Source organism: Phragmites australis, chromosome 7 (assembly GCF_958298935.1).
Source record: "Phragmites australis chromosome 7, lpPhrAust1.1, whole genome shotgun sequence".
In the NCBI taxonomy this organism is placed as follows: Eukaryota; Viridiplantae; Streptophyta; class Magnoliopsida; order Poales; family Poaceae; genus Phragmites; species Phragmites australis.
In genome coordinates this window covers 690,180-714,130 of record NC_084927.1, presented here as the reverse complement: position 1 = coordinate 714,130, position 23,951 = coordinate 690,180, and the positions used below count along the sequence as shown (strand labels likewise).

Sequence of the window (23,951 nt, the reverse complement as noted above, 5' to 3'; positions counted from 1 at the left end):
CTGATCAAGAATCAGGATGATAACGATATGGCTCCATTTGGAGTTTCGTGGCACTGCTGGCCTTCCATCTTCACCAGTTTTTTTTCTTTTTCTTTTTTGTCATTTTCGCCTCGGATCATATTCAGCCCAAACTGGTGACGAAAGTAATCTATATATGCACGCCTGCCGGCTGAAGAAAAATAAAAGGGCCATCCCGGCTTCACACTCCACTCCATATAAAAATCATGACCCCTACTGGTGGCCGGGAACTAAGCAAGAGTTCGTCAACCGCCTGCCTGCTATTCGAATTTCTGAAAACTGATGGTGGCCAGCCGATTCAGTTCAAAATACGGATGGTTACCACTCCATCTCAGTAATCAGCAGGTAAACCGGCTTTACCGGTGTTGCCACAACTCAGGCCACAGTTTCAATTTCCAACTGTTTCAGGCAGATCAGGCACCAGAAACCATCTCGACAGAGACGTATACCTCAGAACAGAAAAGAAGAAAAGAACCACAGACAAGAGCAAACCAAGCGTAAAGCGTGGGCAAGATTTCCCGTGTCATTAGGGTTCGGCATTTCAGACATATCCTCTGTGTTTCAGCGGCCATTATTTGGTGGTCACAGGGGAGCATATATGTACAATTACCGTGCTAACGATGTAAATGCATGAAGGAACAAAAGAGAGAGAGAGAACCTTTGGGCCCTAACCAAAGTGGGCACTGTCTTCAAGGAATATACATTAGCGTTGCTAAGCATCACCCCCAGGTTCCGTGGAAGACGATAACCTGCAGAGAGGATAAATTCATGTTGGTCATCGTCTTGGTTCAAGATATGCTAAAGTTCAAAACTTCAATTTTCTTTTGCCTGTAGGTTAACGAGTCATGCAGGAGTTGTTCATTTTACATAACAATAACTCCATATTGAATGTTGGGGCCTGCAGATGCGGTTGCTATCATTTTAATGGGTCAACAAACTTACTACAGGCCTAAGTTCAACGAGTCAACAAAAAGACAAAGTACAACCCTCTCCCTTACGCTGTTGTTGCCATCAACACCAAAAGAAAAATGGTATCCGTTCGTTTTGCTTGTGATTGTGTCTTTCTTTGTTGTGAACCATCAACACAATGTTTTCCTTAGCTGATGGTCCACCCTGTTAGAGTAATCCTTACGTGTCAGTTAGATTAATCTTTTTCTTTCTGTTGGCTACGATGCAAACACAATAGGACGGTTGTTGTGCCTATATATTGGGCTAACCACCCCCCCCCCCTTTGTAATACCACCTTGCAATACACACCTTTGGATGACCTAAAGCCAAATAGTAGAGGTTGTTAGTAGCTATAGGCTTTTGGGTGTTTGAATAAACATCAGAAGCTGCTGGCAGCGAGAAAACTCATGTGTCTTAGAGACTGTTAGTAGCTATAGGCTTTTAGGTGTTTTTTAATAGACATCAGAAGCTGCTAACGGTGTGTGCTCGCGTGTATGTTCATACGACCCACCTCTCGCAGGATTGAATCCAACAATTAATATCAAGAGCCAGGGTTGATCGATCTCGGCGATGTCGGTTCCTACGTGTGGTGCGGCTCTGAGTTCTCAGAGGCAGTTCAACCGTCGCAGCTCCCCATTGCCGCCGCCACAATGATTGCGACACCGAGACGTCGGTGGACGCAATATGGTCGTCCAGCGTATGGTGAAGGAGGTTAGAGGCACGTCGTACCCGATCCTCACACGGAGTAACTATATTGACTGGAGCCTACTCATGAAGATCATGCTGCAGGCTCGCGGTCTCTGGGACGCAGTGGAGTTTGACGATGCGAATTTCCAAGAAGACCGCATGGTGCAGTAGGTCATCCTCCATGCCATGCCCTAGGAGATGATCGGCATGCTCGCTGTCAAAATGAGTGCCAAGCATACTTGAGATGCCATCACGTCGATGTGTTGGCAACAATCGCGTCCGCAAGGCCTCAGCGCACAACTAGGGAAGGAATTCGAGGCAATTTCGTTTCGTGATGGGGAGACAATCGACGATTTCACGATGCGTCTCTCAGGCCTCATCACCAACCTCGCTATGCTCGGAGAAACGATGAAAGAACAAAAGGTAATAGAAAAATATCTGTGAGTAAGAGATTTTCACAAATTGCTATATCCATTGAGACTCTTCTAGATCTTTCAACGATCACGCTTGAGGAAGTGACTAGGAGGCTAAAGCCAGTAGATGATCAATGGCTCACATGCATGGAGCGGAAGCAGGGTGAAGGGTCCTTGGGCAGCGACAATGCCCGTCACCGTGCACACGCACCGCGGAAGAAAGGGGGAGGCGGCGGCTCTGATGGCAAAAGAAAGGGGGAGGCGGCAACGCTTCTGATGGTTATTCAAACACACAAAAGCCTATAACCGTTAATAGCTTCTACTTATTGGATTTAAACTCATCAAATGGTGTGCATATGGGGGTGCTGCCCATTATATAGGCTCTAAACTCAGCATACCGGTGCTACAGTACGTCAGTGGCACCGTACTGATGTACTGTTCCTACAGTACCCAAGATGCTCCTGCCATACAGTTGCAAACAGTAAGGATTATATTAACACACCCAAGCTACAACGGCAAGCTTTGAAGTGACAAATTATTGCTAAAAGACAACTTGCTATCACATGACAGCTGACCACATACAAGGCCAATTTGGTGCTACTAGAGAATAATCTGCAAGCAATCAGATAATGCAAGAATGAAGAGCCTCCAGTAGGGCCACATACAGTTTGCCAACTCAAGCTCATGCTATTAGACCCATCAAATAGATGGTCTCTTTTTCTTGGAAATGAAAAATAGCATAATCATTTCTATCAGATAATTTTCTTCATTGTTAATCTTTCAGAGAAATTCACGTGTCAAACATCAAGATTTACCGTAAGGAGGCAAATAGCTTGCAGACTCCTTCAAAGATTTCCTCTGCAGTTCCTGTTGCATTTATCTGCATGCAGTGGAACAATTGTAATCTTAGAAATACTAGATCCTAAAGTTGATATACAGAAAAAACATTCTCCCAAATATATTCCTTCTTCTTATCACTTATCCAGTAATTAGCCACTTAATTTATGTGGGCAATGTCCCCTGATCGATAATAATATGGCTTCTCATATAATTTCAAATCAATCAGTAGATCTCAGTTCTCTCATCAAACCCCAGAAAACAGGGCTCTTACATTAAAATCAATCTAAACACCGGGAAATGGCATCATATCTGTTTTTCTCTCTGTTTTGACGAATGAAAACATTTAAGCTTTGCTAACCATATGTTTCTCGAGTACGCATTAAGATTAGATTCAGATGGAAACAGTGTAACATTCTACATTATAAGAAGCTTTATCGGTCAACCTTGCAACAGAATGAAGACAATTTTATGTGAAGTTCAAAGAAGTTGTCCCGTTTGGGAAGTGTGCACAAAACAAAATAGTTCAATTACCTTGTGAACTTTTCCCCTTGAAGAGTAGTAGTCAACAACAGGAATATTCAAGCTCTCAAACACTTTTAGACGCTTCTTAATTGTCTCAATGTTATCATCAACCCGTCCCTACAATGCATACATGAGAAAAATGAAAAATAATAAGAGAAAAGAGCTCATCATAACTTAGGAGTAAACTCAGTAGAATCACATGTCTATGGCCAGATTTGCAACAAAGTTCACTAGATTCTGATAACTATAATCAGATTTTCAATCTCCTTGTTATACTTTTGATAGCCACGAATATACTCCGCTAAACAGCAATCTCCTATCTTTACTTTAGCAATTCACACGTGACTTAGGTTTGGTGCAATTTATGCACCTTAGATTGCTGAATTAAAGAAGTTCACTAAACTAAGGAAGTTGTATTTGTAGGTCTTTCTTTTCTTCAATTTGAATAGAATATGAATAAAATTCTATTTGTGACAAGGTACTGAGTAGTTCCTTACACTATCGTGTAGCAAAGCTATCTTTTCTGTAAGTAAATAACTAAATATAGATGAATTCCAGAGAGGGCGGGTTGGGGGGAGTATGCAGTTGATTGTCAATATGGAAAGTAATTGATGGAAAATTACAATACTAGGAAAGGTCATCTGGATTATTGCTAAATTTCAATGTACAAGTAGGAGAGTACATTTTTTGAAAGGTAAAGAGCAGTTTACAATTTTGGTAAGGTAAAGAGGCAAAGAGCAGTTTACTCCGTAAGTTATAAAAGGAAGTATGGAGACTAACCTGGTTACGGCCTAGGAGGCGTTTAACCATCTCATCCTCAGGACAGTCAAAGAAAATCACAAGGTCCGGTTCTGTACCAATCTGAAAGTTTTTGGTAAGTAATTTATCAATGTACCAGAATGGGTATGATAGAATATTCATTTAGATGACTATCAACAACAACAAACATATTTGGCACGCTAGTCTTCTTAATAACTGATCACAACAGTACGATTTGAATCAGTACTCTTACTAGCTGATGGAACAAAACCCTGCACCCTGATCGCAGTAACATTAACTGGCCACAATAATACAAGTTAGTAGTTACACAACACCTACAGAGTGCATCATTCTCTACCATCACAAAGTTATTCATTCATTTGTCATCATACGCTGATTGCATACGACTTACTACTTTACTAGTAATAGAAGTCTAGGGTGATATCAAAACAGTCAAGAGATCTGCACACCAGAAAAGTTCATCAATGTGCAATCTTGCCAAACAAATTAAATCAGAACTGATGTACTGCATTGACCTTGTCAGTTTCTTCACCCACTGAGTCCGTTAATAGGAAATCCTGGACTAATAATGTAATGGAGTGCTCAAACTGAGAACTTACAATTTTTTCAAAGGCGATTCTGTTTTCCTCACACCTTGGGAAACCGTCAATAAGAACTTTTTCAGCATCGCTCATTTCCATTGCTTTTCTGATCAGTTCGACAGTTATCTCTGATGGGACAATCCTCCCTTCCTTTATCATCTCTAGAATCAACTCCCTGAAGAGCAACCATGTGTAAAAATGAACAAAGGCACTGAAAACCTTTTCGTAGGGCATCAAAAGAGTAACAGTGGATCACATAAAAATTACCCTTTCTCACTACCAGATGATATTTCATGGCGTAGAAGATCACCAGCGCTCAAATGGGCAAATCCGAAGTTTGAAGCAATCTTAGTACATTGTGTTCCTTTTCCACTCCCAGGCCCCCCTACATATAGGAATTGATGAATAGTGTCTCCGTAAAGGATTTGAATCAACGACATTACTAAATACAACTTGAAATAGCATTGATTAACACTTGTGAAAAGTCTGCTATATCTCTAGTAAATATCTGTGTGAGTTTTACGCTCATATATCAGGGGGAAGGTGAATGTACAACTATAAGTACAATCTTCATCTCAGAGTAAGAATAAAAGTGGAAACTTTACCTAAGACGAAAGCGATGAACGGCTTCTGGAAATGGCCACCATCACTTCCCTAGAGAAAGAAGAGATCCCACAGAATCTGTTAGCCACACGCGCTGTCTAGAACAGCAGCTGCCGCTGCAAATAGTAATGCAGGTCTGGGAAAAACTTACAGCTTGAGACGTGAAGAGCCTGGCAAGATGATTCAGAGCAAGAGGTTCCTGCCAGCGCAGATCCGAAAACCATAAGCGTCCAGGGAAGAAGGGGGTGAGTTGCGAACGAGGCGTTCGACGGAATGCGCGAGGGATGGGAGAAGAAAAGGGATATGCTACCTCGCTGGGGAGGAGGTGGTGGCGCCGCCGCTGGCAGGAAGAAGCGGCTGTGGAGGAGGAGGATGACGACGGGGATCGGAGAAGGAGAGCGGCGAGTCGCCTCCGCCACATCTCGTGCGCGCCGCCTTCGCGCTGGAGCTCTCCCGGCCTCCCCTTCCTTCCGGACCCGATTCCTCCGTGGTGAAGTAAAGGAGCAACAGTGCTTTGTTGAAGGAGAATACTCTAGCAACGGTACTGTAATAACAGATAAATTTGTCTGTAATAATATTTACCATTTATAATATTGTATTATTAAATCTGAATCATTCATCTCAAATCAACAGTTCGTAACTTGTTTAAGCCATTCCTTCCTCCCACCGATGGAGTCTCTTGGCTAGCTTGCTGCCATCTTCTTCCCCTCTTTGCCACATCCCGTCCTCTTTTCGCCCCGTGAAACAGCCCCTTCTCTTTCTTCTTTTTCGTTTTTCTTTTTTCTCCCTATTCTATATTATTTATTTCTACTGTTAATTTCTACAATTATATGTTATGTGAACTAAAGAAATAAAATATTTAAGGTAGTAATATGTGAAACCTACTTCAACAATTGGAGAGACTGTACTCACTAGCCTATGAAACACTCTGTGAAGCATGGTACAACAGTAGTCAAAGAAATATTCAAAATTCATATGATAACTATTTAATGTGTTTGATTTCTCAGCATGGTATATTGAATTGTGCGTTTTAAAAACATGGAAGAAAACAACAACTCGAGTATTTGAACTCGTAGTAGAAGTAGATATGAAATATATTTTTTTTATTCAAACAAATATGTTTCTCATGGAATCCCTTGGAAACAGAGTTTTATCCACAACTTTATTTCTTAATAGTATCTGTGCACCAAAGGCCTTTGCTCACTCCATAAAATAAGTGCCATAACCTAGGTTGTCTGACTCAGATTATTTATACCTAGGCATCATTTTATTTTGTAATAGATATGAATAGATTATTCTTCAAAAATATTTTCATAATAACTTTTTTCATGTTAACTAAATATATTAAGTATAAAGTGGTGGTTCAAATTACATTTTTTAAGATTGCATTGATGTTCGAAACAATTCATTTATTTCCGGAGGGTGCACTCACTTTGTTCCTTTTGAAATTTGGGAAACTTCGATTTTACTATCCCTAACTATTAGTTTGTTCAGTTGACCCTAATACAAAAATTCGTCGCATTTAACCACCCCAAGCTATTTAAACTGGATCAGTTCACCCTCTAATGGAATTTTATTTTTTGTTTCTCCTGTACAAGTTGGTTTTAAGTTCAAATTTTGTGGGGTGATAGACGATGTCATACCTATGTTACAAAATATCATAGAACTTTATTTTTATTATTTTCATAGGTTGGAAGCATCTAAGAATGGTTTAACCCTCGAGACATGAAAACAATCACAAAAAAATTCTTAATTCTTTTTCTAACTTAGACGAAATTTTGTATGGTGGTTAATTGAATAGTTAGGTTGGTAAATGGAATCTTTCCCTTTTGAATTTGATGGTTTTAACTTTTTACGGTCTCCGATAACTGACTTTGACCATCACTCTTTGAACCTTTGCATCACTAGAATTTATTTTAAAAATTACAATATTATATGAAAAATCTAGTGTTGTAGTTTTCATATATACATCTTTATAGTTTTGAGTATAGTGATATGCAATCTTTAATTGCAAACAGGAATTGATGTAGATTCTTGTAGCAATCACAAACACTTTGGCATATTCCTGTGAAAGACCAAGGACCTTAGCAATGGGTCAATGTGATTTTGGTGATTAATGTTAACATAATGAAAGTGACTAACATTATTTGTTAATATACAAGATTTAGTCTCATGAATGCTAATAATGAACTTGAGATTCCAAACACCACAAAGGAATGAACATCAAGGTCAAATAATAGTTTCATAAAGATATATGGACCTATTATTTAGAAATGATTATGATGTTGAGAGCATCACTTATGTAGATATATTTATTTTCTTTTGGCCATACTATAGAAAGGGGTTTAGGTTTAATAGCTTGACCTAATATCTTTATGTTAGTTACCTAATAGGTGATGCACACTAGGCTTGGTTAGCTCTAATATACCAGAATAAAGACTCAAGACATGAAGAAAGAGAATCCACAAAGATCAGGACTTGAAAAAAAATCGAATTAGACAAGTCTCACTGGAAACCTAGTCGCCGCATGATGCGGTGAGGTCATGCGATTATCGACCATATGATACAGTGACAGTGGATAGTTGGTGTAGATTTTTTTTTTTGGCTTCAATGATACGGTGGCCTATGGGATGGTGCACCGTATGTGTGTTGCAGAGAGGTTGCAAATCAAGGAATCCAAGATTAAGTCACTGCATGATACGGTGATCATAGGGCGGTGCAGCGTACTTTATTTTCAGAAGGTTTCAAGCTTCAAAGAAGAAGGTCACCACACAATGCAGTGAGTTTTGACAAGGCTCCAACGGCCAAATTTCAAACTGCTGGAATGGGGATCACCGCATGTTACGGTGACTAGGAATTTTGTAGATTCCTTCCCAACGGCTAGTTTTTGAGGTTGGCTCTATAAATACCTCATCCACTGACCGTTTTCGGTTGCTCCCTCCCACCGCAATACATACACACATATTGGAGAGAGTTTGAGTGACCTTGGAGTTAAAGTTGAAGATCAAGTTAATTATCACAAGATTAAGAACTTAATTAGTGGTAGTTTAGACCTAGTGTGCATCTAACATGGTGATTAGCCTAGAGGTGGATCAAACGAGTGATCCACACTTGTTACTTTTCGTGTTTACCTACACGTAGACAACTTAGCGGTGGTGAGTATTGCGAGACGCTCCAACCGAGTTTGTGGAGCGGCCGCAAGCATTGTGAGCGGGAGGAGTGGCCTGTGCTAGAGTAGCAAAGCATTACCTTAGTGAATATGATGGTGAACAACTAGGTGTGCCTAGTGGGAGACCCACCAATGTGTGGGGAGGTCTAACAGCAAGCACTGTGGAGTTACCCAACTGGAGAGCTTCACTTGCAAGGGGCTTCAACTTGGATAGTGGTGAGAGGCAACTTACCGATAACATGGAAAAAAGTCGTCGTGTCAAGTTTGCGCTCATTACCTCATTTACATTTTGTAGTTTAATATTGCACTGTTTTATCTTTCATATTTACCTTTCTAGAATATCATGTGTAATTGCTAGAATTGGAACCTAGGATGCAAAATTTTATTGCGATAGAGTAACCACATCAGATAAACTTAAAGCACCTTTAGATAAAAATTGATTTTGGCTTAACTTGATCCCAATATATGCGTACACAGATACACACGAGGTATTCCAACCAGGAATGAACTTCAAACTTTGCAGTATTTGTTGGCGGTACAGGTTACGATTTCTCTTTACCAATAAGGCTAATTACAATGTTGCTTTGGAGCAGATACGAAGCACATCATCTAAATACAGTAGAAACAAATTCAAACTTACAAATCCATAAGAGGACCTTGTAAACTACAGGTTCATGACATTAATTTGAACAACTATGTTGCGAAGATAAGTCCAGTGCCCCAGGTGATGGGCCATTGGCATACATAAAAAAAAATTATACTGTTATATATTTCACGATGGATGATCGCACATCCTCCATGAAAGCAACAGCCTCATTCTGAAAAATAGACCAACAAGAGCACATAAGTTAGAGATGTTCACAGATCTGTAGTATTCCTAGTTACACTTGATAGAGAGCAGAGACACCACATCACCTGATTACTCGTCTTTGCGCTTGCTATGTTCTCATCAAGAAGAGTTAATATGGATATGTTCAGCTCATTCCGTTCGACCATTTCAAGCAACTGGGTAGGATCAGTTAACAACAGTGAAAATATTTATAGGTGCCTGAGGGGTTAGCATCGTACGAAAAAGAGTTGAAAGGATTCTCAGCTTTTCGTTGATCTTACCGTCGATTTTCTATCGCTCGATTGCAGAATCTTCATCAGCCGTTCTTTCGCTGTAACAAGGTCATCCTGCAACTTGTCATACGCATCTGCAATAGCAGGGAGTAGTGTTACAGTTAAACAGTTATGTAGATTCAGTTAGCACGTTGAGTAATGTCACTGCAGAAGTTTACTGACCGACTCCCTCAAGAAGAACCTTCTGCATTGCTTCCAACTCGATCAATCTGTCTTCCATCTCCTGTATGCAAACTGATGTCAGTAAAGATCATCACAATATCACATGGTTATGTTTGCAGGTTGCAAACAATGAATGATAGGATACACGGGCACCGTACCGCTGTTCTGGTGACTGCAAATTTTATCTGTGCTATTTCGCGCGTGAGGTGGTCGAAGAAGCCCTGGCTCAGCCTTGTTGTAGCCGACAGGACAGATTAAGTAAGCAATCAAATGGAGGAACTCAACAGCACAAGGGCAGGCAGGCAGGCAGGATTGGGAGCTCTCTTTGTCTCACCTGGGTCGTAGCCTGCCGATCTCGACCTCGATCTCGCGCGCCTCGGTGTCGAGGAAGAACTCGACGAGGCCGGCGTCCGTGTCAGGGATCACCCGCGCCTATCCTAGCAGAAACAGGCACGCGTCAGACGATGGCAGGCAGCCGTTGGAGGGAAGGCCCAGCAAGGGAAGGGAGGCTAGCTCGTGTTTGGGTTGGGTTGCCGAACCTCGCGCTCCTTGCGGCGGCGCTCGTGCTCCTCGCGCACCTGCCGCTCGAACGCCTCGCGCGCGTCGGAGTCCCTCTCGAGGCGGCGGCGGAACTCGAGGCGCGCGATGTGGCCGCCCTGCGGCGGGCCGAGGACGCCCTCCGGGTCCTGCCCCAACTCGGTCAGCACGTAAGAAACAAGAGAGAATCGAAGTGGGGAGTCGAATTGGTACGCACCCACCCGATGCAGGAGATCTTGGCGCGGTGCCTCGTCGTTGGCGCGCGTCGGGCGGCGGGGCGAGGCACGAGGAGGGTGCTCATGCTCTGGAGGATGGAGGCCATGGGCGGAGCAGAGCAGAGCAGGGGGAGGGAGGAGCTGCCGAGCTGCCACTGCCTGTACGTTATCCGCTGAATGGATCGGGCAAGGGTATATCGAAGCTTTGGAGGCCCCGCCAGGTCTTTCTTTAATTACGGCCCAGCCCGGCCTTACATTTTGGGCTCATTAAGTATAGAAAAGGGAGTTTGTGGAAATTTGCATAGATGTCTCGCTCTCTTAAACAGAACTTTTGGTGAACCGATTGATTTAGGATACTAACAATTTCTATCTATGATCCCAAAAGTCCATTAGGACATTGATGATGATTTTATAATTAATAATTAAAATATTTATTAGAAATATAATACTCCCTCCGATTACAAATATATGTCGTTTTAGACTTATGCACAAGGACTAAGAAAGTAGATCAAATGACCTTGTTGCCCTTTATTTATTCTACATTGGAAAAGATAACTCATTCATTTGTGAGAGTGGTAACATTTATTAAACAAGGGTAAGATGGGAACAAAAGAGAAAAAAATGCATAGAAGTTCGAGAATAACTTATATTTAGAGAATAGTTGAGTAGGCTAAAACGACCTACATTTGCAACCAGATGGAGTATATCATAGAGGCGGATATCCACCGTACACATGTCCTTAGTTTGATACGTACGGTAGGTTTTATAAACACTATGAAGTAAATAAGACATGTGCCAATATTTTAGGCTGTTCATCATGTTCTATACGTAAACTATCCCCGGATTAGCAAAGAGTCCTCTAGATTTGGAAGTAATACAAACTGGGAAGATTGCACTTAGAGATTCCGAGTACGGTATGTCTTCTGACCCGACTATATAAGAGTGAGACAGGTTACACCCAGGAAGATCGATTAGGCCAAGAGAGGAAGACAAACTAGATATAAGCTCAAACAAACTATTGAGGTTCACAACAGATTCGAGTCACGATTAGATTCATCCCATAATAACTTTAGGATTTATAACATAAGAGAACTTGCCAAGATCCTTATGACTAGATCTAGACACACCCATTATCGTTGTCTTTTCATAAGATTAATTAACACATAACATGACATAAGACTATTATCCTAAGGAGAGTCTAAATTTGTATAAAATCTTATATCGTTCTCTTCAATATACATAGTTGATGACCAGACATCTCTACTTTAAATAAGTATATGCATAATCGATTTTACCAATAGTCGACAGACATCGATATAATCTCCAATATAATACTTTTGACTAACAATATTTGTGTAAATATAATATTTCAAATTCAAATAGTTATAAATTATGAAAGCATTATTCACGATTAATCTAGTAACTTAATTATGTTGTCAATCTATATTACTTTTAAAATTTTAATGGTCAAAGCTAAGTAGGTAATTAACAGTTCTAAATAGACTTATATTTGGGATCAGAGGTATAAATGACTACTCGATCTTTGGCTGAACAACATGTACATGCATGCATTAGAGACAAGAAGCATCATTAGCCATCTTTCCAATGAATTACTAATTGGCACACACCTGAGAAATTACAGCATCGACCTGACTAATTTTTTAGTGTAATCAAGGTCAACCATCAATTTTCGCAAAGAATCCTTTACTAACTAATTTTTTTTCTGACTCGACCGATGGCGCCAACGCAACACTTAATCAATACAGTGAGCTTTTCAAGACTTCAATCAGTGTTATACTTTGAGCAGACCTTCCTGACCTCGCCGGCGTCGCCCTCGAGCACGCCGACGTTGCTGAGCTTAGCCATGACCTCGGAGAACCTCTGCATGAACGCGTCGGGGCTGGCGGCGTAGTACGCGACGTGGGCGGCCGTGGCGTGGTGCGTGGCGGCCTCCTGGTCGACCTGCAAAAGCGTCTTGTTGCTCATGAGCTGCGCATAGTAGTTGTTGTCGACGACGAATGGCGTGTCGGGATCGAGGAATGGGACTGGGTCCTTGTCGAGCGGCAGGTCGGCGGCGCCGCAGGTGTCGAGCATGTCGCAGCGGAGGCGCTCGTCCATGATGCCGTCGGGGTTGGTGAGGCGGGAGCGGAAGGAGGAGCAGTGCGCGCCGCCGACGGTGTGCGCGCCGAAGAGCACGACGGTCTCCTCGGAGGAGAACCCCCTAGCGGCAAAGGCCCGGAGCGCGTCGTCGAGCCTGGCGAAGGGCGGTGGGAGGTCCACCTCCCACGGGTTGGACTGCAACCCGTCGCGGCGCCCGAGCGGGACGTCGTAGGGGTTTCCGCCGAGGAGCGCGACGGCGTCCCGCGCCATGAGCGCGAGGGCGTCGGCGCAGGAGACGGTCCGGGGGCAGGCGGACTCGAGCGCGCGCTTGATGGCGTCGACGGCGTTGAAGCCCCGCAGCGTTTGATTGGGGATGGCGACGCGCTCCGAGGAGCGCGTCCGCGTGGGCACGATCATGACCGAGGCGTCGCAGCCCCGGACGAAGCAGTCGTGGAAGAGCATGCGGATGATGGCCGGGGCGAGGGTCGGGTCGTTGTAGTGCTGCCGCTCCATCGTCTGCCGCACGATCGCCTCCGCGTCAGGACACGTCGCCGCGTAGTAACCCATCTCCAGAGCTTGGGACGCCATGACCGCCAGCTGCACCAGCAGCAGGGCGATCTGCGGCACCTGCATCTCTGATCTCTGTATCAATGTAGCTAGCTAGCTCGCCGGGACGATCGATCTTATAGATGGGTTACGTTGATCCACTATTGGTATGTACCATGCAGAAGCTAGTAAATCCAGCTAACTATATAGGATAACTAACCACTTGTAGCTAGGTAACTGATAGTACATGTTTATGTATAAACTCTGCGATATATATACTAGTACGTCGAACTGGAAGTTAGTCGTCTTGGACACTTGATCTTGCTTGCTATATATGCTACTGATGGAGTAACTAAATGTCAATTTGGCGGTAAAAAGATTGATGATCGGTTGTCAGCATTGAGCTTGCTTGGGACTTACTCCATAGACAGATATATTTTAAGTTTCAGTACTGGTCACTGGCCGGCCTGCACGCGGTAGTCTTGGTTTCTGCGACGTCGCAAACCCTAGCTCACGCGTCGACGTCGATCTCGATCTGATGATGGAGACGAGAACGAGATGGGAGTAGCAACTAAGTGTGGTGTGTTTGACTTTGGCACGGCAGCAGCTAAATGAGCATGCATGCAGCATCTAGCAGGGCAGGTCGGCAACCCCTATTATTACCTGCCATGCATGTTTTGCAGATCTGCTTCAGGTGTGGATTCCAAACGATTTAGACTTTCGAGGCTGCTGCTAGATTGCTCAGGACCTCCTGAACCCCATGCCCTAACCCCACTCTTAAAGCCCTGACCTTATGTTGGAGTGCAAATCGCTGAGTGTAAATGATAGAGACTTCAGTTGATTGTGGTAGAGGAAAACTATTTATATGTGTGTGGAGACTCCATCGCCAGCTGCAGATTTTGTCTCTGAGTTCCTAGATCTTGTGAATCCGAGGAAGGTGGCACTTGTTTTGATTATTTACCTCTTTCACAATGACACTGTCAATGTCCGTTCAAAGTCTTAGAAGCGTCTTAACAGTGGACTCGAGGGATTATTGTCTATTGTAGGATTGCGGCTATCCAATGGTTCCGGTTTCTAAGTTAGAGTTAGTACAAGGTTTTAACTCCGGTTTTAATGATATATTTCGTTCAGCTGTTGTGAAATGAGGTGAAGAAAGGCAGAGGTTACCGGAAGTGAACAAGGGAACCTAGTTGTATTGTCTTTGTAATTTTTTATTTTTTTATAGACCTCTACATAATATGAGGATTTTTAATATAGTTCGAGTCCTATTCGCAAAAAAAAGTAAAGGTTGATGAGAAATATTAAAGAAAAGTTCCACCCTATATCGTGCCTTCCTGTGTTTGATCTACAATTCATACTGTGTTGATCCGAGAGTAATGAAAGAGAGAGGATCCAACCGCTGGTAGTATTATTTTTAACATTAACAACAAAATACGAAGGTTAAGATGTCATTCTTCTTTAGCCATTTGAGGGGTTAATCCTAATCTTTTACTACGCGTCTTGATTTATACGAGACTTGATGCTCCTAGTTATACTGTCTTGATAAAAGAATTCACCCCCGAATTCACTATATAATAGTGATGTCGATCAAAGTATCTGATATCATAGATGTAGCACAACAGAAATAGTCATCCGTACCAAGTCATCAATGCTGGCTCTTCTAGAACCAACACTGATGAAGTATCGGTGTTGGTTTGTAACTTCTCGTACTCGATCAATGATTAAGCCGGATTGAACAAGCATTGATACATAGTATCAGTACCGGCTCTTGGTACAAACTGGCACTGTTACTTTAGTGCCAACTGATAACCATGAGCTGGCACTGATACTGAGTATCAATACCGGTTCGTATTACATGCCGACACTAATAAATGTACAGTATATAAAAGCCGCATTCTTGTCCCCCTAGCTTGAATAGAACAGAGAGGAGCTCTGTTTTGCTCGGCTTCCACCATTTGTGCCCAATCTTGCGCTTGGAGACTTCAAAATTTGGAGGAATTTACGTGCCCAATGTGCTTCAAGGTTAATAAGATGATCTATATTTCATTTTTACTTAGATTTATTTGCTAGATTGCTATAGGTATGAATGTATGTGATTGCTCCATGGTAATGAATTTTGAGAGAAGCTAGAGCTCCAATTGAGATGATTTACATTTCATTTGTGGTTAGATTTATTTGTTCGATTGCTCTAGATTTGAAAGTATGCGATTATGCCATGGTGAACTAGATCTCCAATTTTCTAGTAGTGATTTAAGAGAAAAAAGGTTAAATCACATCTAAATAGATTAAAACCTAGTTTCAATTTTTTAATAGTGAATTAAGAAAAAAGATTAAAATCACCTCTAAATAGATCAACATATTGAATTTGAATATTGAGCTGTAGGGATGGTATATCTACCCGCTAGTCGTAAGCGGACGTGGCAGTATTTAGAAGGTGGGTTCAATCCGGGCCAAGTAACGGAAGGTGATGGGTCATCTAATATGGAGCAATTAAGATGCGAGGTAATTCAATAAATTAATGTATTTTTTAAATATTGTATGGTTATCAGTTCAATGGTTTTTTAATGATTGCTAAAACGTAATGATAATAATAAATTTATAGATGGACCAAACATGGATATACAAAGCTAACCGTCGCGGCCCAAAATTCTTTCATGGCGTGGAGGCTTTTTTGAGGGCTGTCGCGATGTACAGGAAGCCAAAAAACAAGCGTGATGATCACTATATATGATGTTTGTGCGTTGACTGGAAGAATGAGAAGCAGTTCTCAAGTATAGAGCAAATCTGTACACACTTGTTTCGCAGGGGTATCAAGCCTGGCTACATTTGCTGGACCGAGCATGGTGAACATAAGGAGGTTGTGCATGAAGAGCAGCCCACATCGAAGAAGATGGAGGCAACGATATGACAGCTAGCGAAGACATCGATATGTCGACATTCGAAGATACTTTTGTCAGCAACGATGATGACAACCTAGATGAAATATTACGCAATCAGGAGGGAGACTTCACCGGTGATAGGCAACATAAAAAGTTCCAATGCATGATAGAGGACTATAAAACACCAGTGTTCCCGGGCTGTAAGAAAGAGCACAACAAGCTACATGTTGCGCTGACATTGCTGCAAATGAAGTTTAAAAATGGTTGGTCTGATAAGGGCTTCAACGAGTTGTTACGATTCTTGAGAGACTTGCTTCCAGAAGGCAACGAGTTGCCTAAAAATACGTACCACGCCAAGCAGATTGCCTGCCCGTTGGGGGTTGAAAGTAGAGAAAATACATGCATGTCGAAACGACTGCATGCTGTATCACAATGGGGATGCAGACTTAGAAGTGTGATGCATTTCGGTGTATCACGGTACAAGCACAACGTTAACGATATCGATAGCGATGATGTAAGGGTGAAGAGAAAGGATAAAAGACCCCCTAGCTAAGATGGTTTGGTATTTCCCTATAATCTCCCGTTTGAAGTGATTGTTTGCCAAACAAGTGAATGCCGAGTTGATGCGATGGCACGCCGAAGGGTGCAAGAAAGACGGATGCTTAGACACCCTGCTGATGGAATATAATGGAGGAACTTCGATACAAAAAATAAGAAATTCAAAGTTGAAGTGAGAAATATAAGGTTCGGGTTGAGTACAGATGGGATGAATCCTTTCGGCTACATGAGTAATAGTCATAGCACTTGGCCCGTGACTCTCTATATCTATAACCTTCTATCTTGGTTGTGTATGAAGCGAAAGTTCCTTATGATACCTTTGCCGATCAGTGGGCCGAATCAATCTAGCAACGATATCGATGTATATCTCGAACCATTGCTTGAAGATCTCCTTGTACTATGAAAAGATGGTGTACGGGTGTGAGATGAATACAAACATGAGCATTTCACCTTATGCGCAATGTTGTTCGTATTCCAAAGAGCAATAAACTTTCGCTGCTGATTTTGATCGCACAACCTCTTGAATATGTTCATGAGGTTCTTGTTCTTGAATTGGTGGAAGAAGTTTGTATCAAAATGCCTCATGGACCACCTACTCTACAGATCTAGCCACAAAGGTCAAATCAAGCCATCGTCTGTTCCATTTTGTAGATTCTTAATTGCCACGAGCATCCCAGCATGTTGGTCATGTATAAGGCACACATTCGATCGAGCACCAACAATTATTATCCTAACATGGTACAAGAACCAATACCAATTGTTGGTGTTATCACTCTCTACAAATGTAAAGGCCAACGGTAGAACTTGGTTGTTCACATCAACCCCAATAGCAGTCAGGATCTATCACATGTACTTATCGGTAAGAAAAGTAGCATCAGTGCACAGGATAGGCCAACAATGCTTAAAAGCTTTGATATATGCTCCTAATGTGAAGAAAGATCGATTCAAGACATACTTGCCAAGTTTGAACAATAATGAGTACTTATCAATGTCACAATACGTCCCTAGGTTCCTTCGAGCAATGGTCTACAACAAATGTGATAGATTGCCATATGACGCTTCGTAGGTCCCGAACCTCATCTCAATTGCCTTCCTCTTAGCCCTTCATGCCTTGTTATAGCTGATAGTGTACTTGTACTTCTCCTCAATTTGCCTGATTATGGATCCTAGTTCGTAGTTCAGGTTGTTCACAATTTGAGCGTACATCACATTGGCGACAAAGGCTGAGGTTATGTTCCTGTAGCTAGGCTCAAGTTCGTCCATAATGCAAGTTTGGTCGACCACAATCGATACCTTTCAATAGTCAACCCAGTTCCCCTTGAAGCCATGCACCCGTAACAAGCAACCCGCCTTCACGCACTTGACATCATATTCCTTCTTGCTTCTCTTCGCAACATAAAACTGTCATTGAAGCGATGTTGTCCATTGAGTCATTGCATCCTTCATGGCCTTACTGATAGGATACCTAGCACCCTGAGTAACCTCATTCTGTGTATACTCCTAGGCCACCTGATTTCCCTCATTCACCACAAGATTGTTGAAGTTAGGATTGTTCCAGTCCGCGGGAATAGGAGCATCATCTTCATCATCCGAGATGTCATACTTAGAGGATTCGTCAGCCTGAAAATCATCTCGCTCCATGCGTTCAATTAGAGAAGGGATTTGTTCCCCCTTATCTGCCTTATCGGTCAGTTCAGTTGGATACTCCGATGAATGTGCACCATCCGGATTGACATCATACTCATACTCTTCCTCATCACCCTCCTTCTCCACGCACCCCCCACTCTGCATCTCCCCCACTGTCTCCTTATTCTTCCATTGCACAAGCAACAAAGGAGGCCAACCTCTGTGCACAACATCCTACAGGTAACTCTTCCACACTGTATTTTCCCAGAGCGGGTGCACCTCCCAGCATACACCATCTCTCACTCGGTTGCCCATAATGCTAATGGTCATCTCTTGAACCTCAGGGTCTATGTTGAAACCCCACAACAACCAGGCGTACAAGTATCCAACACTTTTGTGCATAGGTCTCGAGATACCCTTGTCCATTGAGTGAAGTACGGACAACACTACCCCTTTCGGACCATATAATATTTCACTGTCCCCATAAAAAATCATAATTTTCCATATATTCAACATACCTGGCAACCATCGATAAAAACGCTAATATTATTGTGACTGAACAGAAATAATTATGTAAAACAACATCTACAATGAAAAATTAATTACAAACATAGCCCAACATGTAATCTATACTGTAACAAAATATTCCCGGATCGCTACATCAAACGCCTCTAAATCATACATCTATCAAACCAGTTATGACTACACTATATCTAAATCATACATCTATTACATAACATATGTCTACTACATCTAATTGCTAAAAAATGAGTATAAAAAGGATTTGATCGCTAAACTATATCTAACCCTAATTCTGAAACTAGATTTAAATTCTAACCCACGTTTAGTGGCTATAACTATCAGGTTTGTAAAATAAATTCTAGATCTAGCGTCTAACCTATGTCAAAACCCAACACTAGTGGCTATTATATCGGGTTTGTAAAAAAATCAAAGAAAAAAAAGTATACCTCTTTCCTCCGGCAGGGCTTCACCGCACAAATTTCGCCTCTCCCCTCCCCCCTCCTATCCTCTCCTCTCCTCCCGGTTGTGTAGTATGAAATGAGCAACTGACGTTGGGAGGGCTGGCACGGCCGAATTAAATACCCAAAAGATCTCGATAATTCAACGGGCGAGACCTTTTGGGTGGGTCCGTCCGGTGTCACAGCTACGAAGATCTTGCCTATTCAAAGGGCGAGACCTAGTTCTCGCCCACTGAACAGGCGAGATATTTCTCTCTCCTGTTATTTAATGCACTGAGCGCTGGGGCCTACAAGTTCTCACCTGTTCAAAGGGCGAGATCTTGTTCTTGCCTGTTGAACGGGCGACAGTAGCCTACACAAGTTGTTTGTCACACTGTAGAGACTGGAGAGTTCAAGGAGCAGGAGGAGGAGTTGGGAACACAAGACTTCGAGCAGAACCCCGTCGGGGACTTTAACGAAGGCAAATCTCGATCCGTTTTCCTTGTTGATCATATTATACCCAGTTTTATCACCACAATCGTAGCAACTGTTTTCCACCAAATGGTTGCATGAAGTATTACTTATTGGCATAGTTTGAATTATTGATCTAATTATATCCTATTGTAGATTAGCCAGCCTGATTGCTATCATTCTGAATATAACATTGGTAACCATAGGATATTCATCTCGGCAACTTTAATTACGCTAAGATGATCACCTTGTTACTAGTATGCTTAGGACTATATACTTTAATGGTATTTCATGCTTAATCCTAATTAGTTTTGCAAACCGTGTGAAACTCGGTGCTTGGGTGTTGTGTGAGTTGTTGGGATGGGAAGGTTTATCGGATATTGATAACAACAGAGATCCTATTAGAGCTAGAGCAAATCAGGGTTCCCGCCGGGAATGCCTTGGGAGTTTAAGTGATACCTGCGTGACAGGCTTATTGTGAAGATGTTTGCCTTGGCTCGACTAAGGACCGAGTTGTTGTGATATCCTACCTAGTTTTCATCGTAGAGCCACTCGACCCTGTATGTGGCAGGGCTTAGCCTAAACCCCGCCAGCTAGTCTACTGGTCGTCCAAAGGCAGGTGTGAAACGGGAGGCCACGGAGCAACTACAAGCGGGTGCAGGCTTGTCGACCCTGTTGGAGGCCTGGTATAGGTCAGGAACCCCTGGTTAGCTCGCGTAGGCGGCTAGTGGGATGATGCTGTGATGGGTAATAGCTTTGTTGAGTCGCACTACCACGACGGTGGTGTGTTGCCAAGCTCAACTTGTGGGTAAAATGTACCACTCTGCAGAGGTAAAACTATTTGAATAGCTATGTCCACGGTGATGGATGAACTACGGTTCGGTCACAACAACTAGCATGAGTTGTGTGTGTTTCTTTGAAGTGTGAGTGGGCAAGGTATGCCGTTTTTTGGATGTAGGTCTGGCAGTTTACCGTGGGTTACTGTGGACAGAATGTCCAGACAACATTAAAACTCAAGTCTTGGTGACTTTCCACCGCGGCTGAACCCCTCTCATTTAATATTGATTATATAGTGTTTTCACAAAACCTGCTTTATGAAAATGAACTATTGCATGTGTAAACTTGGCTTTCCGCAAATGTTAAGATTATAGTCTCACCCTTGTCAATATTGTATGCATATATTTATACTCCTTGATGTACGGCATGGGTTGAGACTTGTTGAATACGTTTGTATTCACATTTGCTTGTGCTTTTAGAGGAAGATCTGGATTTCACCGACGTCGACGGTAAGGCTGACAAATAGTCTTGGTCGCGTCTGCACCCGAGTTGCATGTGGAAGTGACGTGTCAGCATACCGTTTCTACTGTGCTCTCTGATGACGTGGATCTTATTGATCGTATGAATTCTTTATGTATTATTAGGATGGTGGATCTATTTCACCAGTCTCCTCGTTATATGATTGTGTATTATTTATTGTAAGATTTATATTTACTGGTGACTGATTTAGAGACTTAGTATAATAAAATTTTAAGCTTCAGGATGACCCGAAGCTTCCCACAGATGCTGAACTCCTTGCTTCTTGGGACACAGCACCCAAAGGATTCCGCGGTGTCTCACCGATTCACTCTCTCCCAAGTCTGCTTTAGTGAAGGATCCAACTATTTTTATCAGCAGAATTACATTGAACTTGCCAGTAGTTGGCATCTCTGCAACTAGTATACTCCACATGTGGGGGAAATTCAGCCATATCCTTCGTGCGTGCTGCTTTCTCATGTTTTGACATTTGATGCTTAACTGCGTTTCCCAAGAACTGTGCATCTGACTGACAGACAGAACGCGGCAAAAAATGAAATCCACTACATCAGTGCACGCAATTGAAATGAAGGTTTGAAGTTTCAATCTTTAGTTAGATAATAACGTTGATACAAAATCGATAGCTCGGAACTCAAAACAAGTTGCTAGCCTAAGAAGTTAAGAAAAGAAAAGATAGCTGGATCGAGGAAACTGTTATGGACGTTTAGTATCAGAGTGCCTACCGGACTGAGAATAGAAGCATCAATCAGAGTTATAGAAATCCGAACGGCGATAGCTTTCTCTCTTTTTTTGGCCAAAAGTTCATAAGATACCATGGCACGCATGCCAAAAGAAGATCAGATTAGATTGAGCAGTATACCTTAGTTTACCCAGCTGCTTAGCAACTGGGCGTTAATTATATACTAGGAGGAATTCTAGTAACTCGATGTGATCAAGTTGGGGGCCCATGATCGAACAACTAGGATAATGATACAGAGAGATCAACCTAACTAAAAGTGGTTCATGTGGCCTCTTTCACAAACTTGAATATTTAGGCCGCCGCGCTGTGCTGCGAGGTGCTCTTCTTTTGGGCCAAACAGCAGCTGGCTGGGATAAATAACATTGCAAAGTAACCATGTAATCATTCTGTTATAACCTAAGATTAAAGGCGCCACACTAGCTTAAAGCAATAGCAAGAAAGTGAATCATTTGAGTCATTAAAAGTTGATGTTTTTTTTCGACGAATAAAAGTTGATGTTCATCGAGAAGGAATGTTCCTAACTTTATGTGGGTTTGAGGACCATCATTGTATTCATGTGCTAACTTGTAGTAGTATCTTCAAATGTTTTGTGCGTGTATATATATGCATAAGCTCAGTTCAATCTAACCCAGAGTGTGTCATATTTAGAGCTATTCAGTCGTGTGAGACGAGATCATGTTTGTACAATTGCAAGATGCTATCAATGTGAACTTTGCTTTTTTAGCGAAAATCGTTTTATTAGACTATGATTGTGATTTTGATGATTAATGATAATATAGTCAATAAGATTAATATGTTTGTAAAGAATATATGTTAATAGGTCTTATGGATACAATATATGAATAAGCCACCACAATTAGGACAAGGTTAGACTGAACTAGAGAAATCCTAGGAAGATTTGTCTCACCAGATGGTCCGGTGCTCTAGATGTTGAACCCACCGGAGCATATTTGACAAAGGGGAGAGATACCTAAAGACATCACCGGAAGGTCCGGTGATCAGAGAAGATACACACCAGAGCAATTTGTCCAGAAAAGGTTGCAACCATTAAAGTTGAAGATCAAAACACCAGATGGTCCGGTGATTAATGTGTTGCACACATCGGACAATAAATAGTGCAAAGAGGTAAAACGAAGTTCAACTTATCGGATGGTCCGGTAATGAAGGCTGTGCACACCGGATATTATTTTCAGAGAGGGTTACATTGGCTCGGTTGGCTGAAGTTAACTCACCGGATAGTTGGGTGATAAAGTGATGTGCATCGGGTGCTTTCACCGGAATAATTTACATAGAGAAGAAGGAAGTGCTCGGATGGCTCGGGATAACTCACCGGATAGTCCGGTGATGGAGTGTCCGGTGTTCAAAAAGGCTTTAGTGGGGCTCTAACGGCTAGTTTGTGAAAGTGTACTCACCGGATGATCCGATGTTAGTACTATTGTTCTCACCGGATCATCCGATGTTAACAACTTTTCTGAGTAACGGCTAATGTGCGGGTTTGAGACTATAAATACCCCTTCACTCAGTCATTTGAGGTTGCTAGAGTCCAGAGAAGTTCATGTACACCTGAGAAGACATCCAAGTCACCAAAGTGTTTAATATGATTATTCAAGGTAATTAATCACAAGATTAGTGAGTGATTAGTCCTTATAGATTTAGAGAGAGTGTTGCTAGGTGATTGCTGCCTAAAGAGTGGATCATACTACCTAAAGAGTGGATCAAGGAGTTATCCAATTTTGTACCAAATGGTACGCCGACACGGCAAGCTTATTGACCCTCCGACTTGATATGGAGCAGCGACAAGAAGCGTGTACGGGGACGCGGAGACCCTTGCATATGGACAAGTGCTTTAATATATAGAGTAGACACACTCGATAAACCTGTAGATTTAGATAAAAATTGATATAGATTTATCTTATACTATTTTTGAAACAAAAATAGTTCGAGGTGTCCTAATTCATTCTACTCTTAAAACATCACCGATCCCTTCACTCTTGACTACCTAGTATAGTAATCTAGTGAGCTTGGTCTTGATCAGAGATAGTGTCCATAAGGAATTCTGGCGATTTCGTTCCTGGGTGCAGATTGGATGATCATATGGCTGTTGTTAGTTCTTAGGAGTCTGCGTCAGTGTTATTCTACTTTGAAGCGAGTTATCTAATGGC

The 23,951-nt window shown here is 42.2% G+C and overlaps 3 protein-coding genes across 3 annotated transcripts; all 3 read right to left on the bottom strand.

The window, feature by feature from the left end:
• Positions 1-501: 501 nt before the first annotated feature.
• LOC133923816 (UMP-CMP kinase 2-like) lies at positions 502-5,922 on the bottom strand. Its single transcript, XM_062369085.1, has 9 exons — positions 5,703-5,922; positions 5,544-5,591; positions 5,395-5,443; positions 5,057-5,174; positions 4,808-4,964; positions 4,209-4,289; positions 3,438-3,545; positions 2,882-2,946; positions 502-767 (listed from the first exon to the last, which is right to left on the bottom strand). The coding sequence occupies exons 1-9, from the start codon at positions 5,811-5,813 to the stop codon at positions 731-733; spliced, it is 774 nt and encodes a 257-aa protein (XP_062225069.1). The 5' UTR covers positions 5,814-5,922; the 3' UTR covers positions 502-730.
• Positions 5,923-9,052: 3,130 nt separating this feature from the next.
• On the bottom strand, positions 9,053-10,770 carry LOC133923815 (uncharacterized). The gene is made up of 8 exons (XM_062369084.1): positions 10,600-10,770; positions 10,385-10,531; positions 10,180-10,277; positions 10,004-10,076; positions 9,846-9,906; positions 9,672-9,757; positions 9,477-9,566; positions 9,053-9,379 (listed from the first exon to the last, which is right to left on the bottom strand). Exons 1-8 carry the CDS (start codon positions 10,702-10,704, stop codon positions 9,317-9,319), a joined length of 723 nt encoding a protein of 240 aa, XP_062225068.1. The 5' UTR covers positions 10,705-10,770; the 3' UTR covers positions 9,053-9,316.
• A 1,602-nt stretch (positions 10,771-12,372) lies between these two features.
• On the bottom strand, positions 12,373-13,469 carry LOC133923387 (peroxidase 44-like). Its single transcript, XM_062368699.1, has one exon. The coding sequence runs from the start codon at positions 13,328-13,330 to the stop codon at positions 12,380-12,382; it is 951 nt and encodes a 316-aa protein (XP_062224683.1). The 5' UTR covers positions 13,331-13,469; the 3' UTR covers positions 12,373-12,379.
• Positions 13,470-23,951: the final 10,482 nt, after the last annotated feature.